Genomic DNA, 3,092 nt, shown 5'->3' with positions numbered 1-3,092 from the left:
TCAAGCCTGTAATCCCAGCACTTTGGGAGGCCGAGACAGGCGGATCATGAGGTCAGGAGATCGAGACCATCCTGGCTAACACGGTGAAACCCCGTCTCTACTAAAAATACAAAAAATTAGCCGGGCGAGGTGGCCGGCGCCTGTGGTCCCAGCTACTCGGAAGGCTGAGGCAGGAGAATGGTGTGAACCCGGGAGGCAGAGGTTGCAGTGAGCTGAGATCCGGCCACTGCACTCCAGCCTGGGCGACAGAGCAAGACTCCGTCTCAAAAAAAAAAAAAAAAAAGTGTGGTCCATGGACCACCTGCTTCAGAATCATTTGCGCCCCATCCCAAACCTAATGGATCTAAACCAGTGGAAGTGGAACTCAGGAAGCTGAATGTTTAATGAACACCCCAAGTGACTTTTTCCACCTGAAGGGTGAAAACCATTGCTTTTAGGAGTCATTGCACTGCGGGTGACTAAATGTCCATTGTTTATAGATGGGGTGGAGGATGAGAGGTGAAAGAACTTGAATCTAAGGTGTTACTGGTATATTTCCAATTACAGGTGAATGACAAATAACTGCAATGCAAGTTAATAGTCATATTCAGCTATATTAAAATTTGTATAAGATTTGCATAGACTTACATTTTAAAAATTAAGTTTACATACAATTTTTAAGACCATAATGATTGAGAATAGAGTGTTCATTACATTCTCAGGTTCTGTTCTAAGATGTAAGTATATAATTGTTTCACCTTTCAAAATCCTAACTAAGTTATTGCATCGTCCCCATACAGAGATAGAGGCTCGCAAATGTTAAGTGACTCTTCAGTAAGTGCAGACCCAAGATTTGAACCCAGAAATCTGGTACCAAAGCCCATGCTCTCAAACCCTATATCACAAAAACTAAATATAAAAAAGAATGGATTAGGGATAAAAGGTAAAATTGCAAGTCCATAAAATTTTATACCTTGGATTCTTTTTCCTGATTTAGTCATTTTCAAGATAAATAGATATTGTGCTGGGTTGAAGACAGCATGAAATCACTAAAATAAGTCCAAGCCATGTTTTTCTATGATGGAAAGCCCAGAGACTGTGAAGCCTACTTGAGCCTGTAGATGTTAGAGTTTAAACAGTCTTCCTAGTTTAGACACAGAATCTTTGTTTCAGTCCATCCCACACTCTCCTGTCTCCACGCCCCCAAAAAAGTTTCAAGATCTTTAGCCTAAATTCCTTCACTCAGCACTTCAGCAGCAGGAGTCTAAGACCACAGCCAGCATTAAGTGCTGACAATATTTTAAGCACTGGGGTGTCATAATTCATTCAGTCCTTACAACACTATCATTTCTCCACATTTCACAGAAGAGGAATGTAAGGCCGAAAGGACACTGCCCAGGGTCCCAGAGCTGATAAGTGACAGGATCAAGAATCAAGTGGTCCCAGACATCCTGGCACCAAGCCCATGCTTTCAGCCATCTACTAAAACATCTCCCAGTTATTGAGTGCCCACTGTATACCAGGTGCTTAACACAAACTAGCTGAGTCCTTGCAAGTTTGCTCAAAAAGAGCCGCATTCCCTGCCCTGACCAACAAGGACATGAAGGCTCTGAGAGATTAAAGGTCTTGCCCAGAACACACAACTAAGTAGAGCCCAGCCTGTCTCTTTGCATCCAAAGCCTGCACTTTTCCAACACCACTACGATGCCTCCTGGGATTTTCATTAGCTATTCCCTCCTACCACTTTACTGTTAAGCACATTCACAAGACAGAGAGCATGAAGATAACTACCTTCATGTTTAGGCAGTTGGTCTTCAAAACTGCTCTTCAAAATAGGGCCTGGAAAAGGGAGAAAAGGTCCACCTACTTGTATCTTCCTCCCATCCTGCACGAACACGCTGGAAGCTAAACGGCTTAAATATTTAAATGGCATGTGTGTGAACAGCACTTCTACTTTACCACAGGGTCATGTTGCGCATTAGATCTCAATGCTATTTGTGTGAACCCGTTTCATACTTTTTAAAGACAAATTGCCTGTCTATTCATCATTTTATTGACATTTCATAGTTGCAGGTTTTATTCGCCTGTGAGGTTAAGACATTTAAAACACAAATCCTGACAAACGCACAGACTAGCAACTCACGGAACTCAGACGCTTTGGTTCTCGGTGCTGGCCACCTTTAAATGCTAAACCACCGGTAGTCACTAAATGGGAAAGTCGTGTTCTCCCCGTTTTCAGATGGGAAAAGCTGAGGCTTCCGGGAGTCTAGAACTCCTCTCAGATTGCCTTTCTCCCTGGATCAACCGGGAATGATGATAACAGCAGACTGCCCCCCACGCGTGGTAAGGAAAAAAACTTGTAATTATAATAACTTTTGGAGCTGCCTCAGAAATTAACAACGACGAACAGAAATCTGCACAATGAACAGGAGCCAAGAAGAAAAACGCGGCTCCGCAGGACAAGTCCCGGACACAGTTCTGCAGGAAGCCTCAGGCCAGATCAGGCACCGCGGCTCACACAGAGGTGACCCACAAGTGACCCACAGAGGGGGACCCCTGGGCCTTTGGTGGGGGCCTGGACTACTGCCGAAGGGGGCCCGGGCAGAAGCCCCGAGGCCAGGACGGCGGAGGGAAGGGGGCGGCCGCGCCCGGGCCCCGGCTCCCCGCGGCTCCACTTACTTGCTCCGTAGAGTGGCCCCAGCTCTGCGCCTCTTCCTGTGACCCCACACACAGGGACACCCCCAGGCACAGCCCCAGCAGCAGGAGCATGGCGGGGCGACGGCGCGGGACGCTCGGGGACCCGGCGGGACGCGCTTTCCAGCGCCCAGGGCTCCTGCCACTGCGGGACGCGCTCGGGGCCGCCCACCCCACGGTCCCAGCCCGGACCCCGCCTACCCCGCGGTCCCCTCCTGGACCCCGCCTACCCCGTCCCCGCCCGGACCCCGCCTACCCCGGTCCCAGTCCGGACCCCGCCCACCCCGCAGTCCCCTCCTGGACTCAACTCTCCCACCCCCAGCCCAGACCCCACTCCCTGCGCCTCTAATCCGGGCCTCGCCTTCCCCACGCCCATTCCCAATCCAGGCCCCTCATTTCCCGCCCGCTGACCAGACCCT

At 49.5% G+C, this 3,092-nt stretch overlaps 1 protein-coding gene across 2 annotated transcripts in view; it reads right to left on the bottom strand.

Annotated features, from left to right (window-relative positions):
- Positions 1–2,848, bottom strand: part of ITIH5 (inter-alpha-trypsin inhibitor heavy chain 5) — a 102,167-nt gene extending 99,319 nt beyond the window's left edge. For both annotated transcript variants that reach the window (XM_023230542.1, XM_023230543.1), the window contains exon 1: positions 2,659–2,848. In XM_023230542.1, coding sequence (XP_023086310.1) covers positions 2,659–2,748 — 90 coding nt within the window. In that variant the 5' untranslated portion in view covers positions 2,749–2,848. The remainder of the gene's footprint in view (positions 1–2,658) is intronic.
- Between the last annotated feature and the right edge of the window lie 244 nt (positions 2,849–3,092).

This window comes from Piliocolobus tephrosceles, chromosome 9 (assembly GCF_002776525.5).
Source record: "Piliocolobus tephrosceles isolate RC106 chromosome 9, ASM277652v3, whole genome shotgun sequence".
Classification (NCBI taxonomy): domain Eukaryota; kingdom Metazoa; phylum Chordata; class Mammalia; order Primates; family Cercopithecidae; genus Piliocolobus; species Piliocolobus tephrosceles.
Note: the sequence above shows the minus strand (reverse complement) of the source record. Positions and strands in the feature narration are given on the sequence as shown.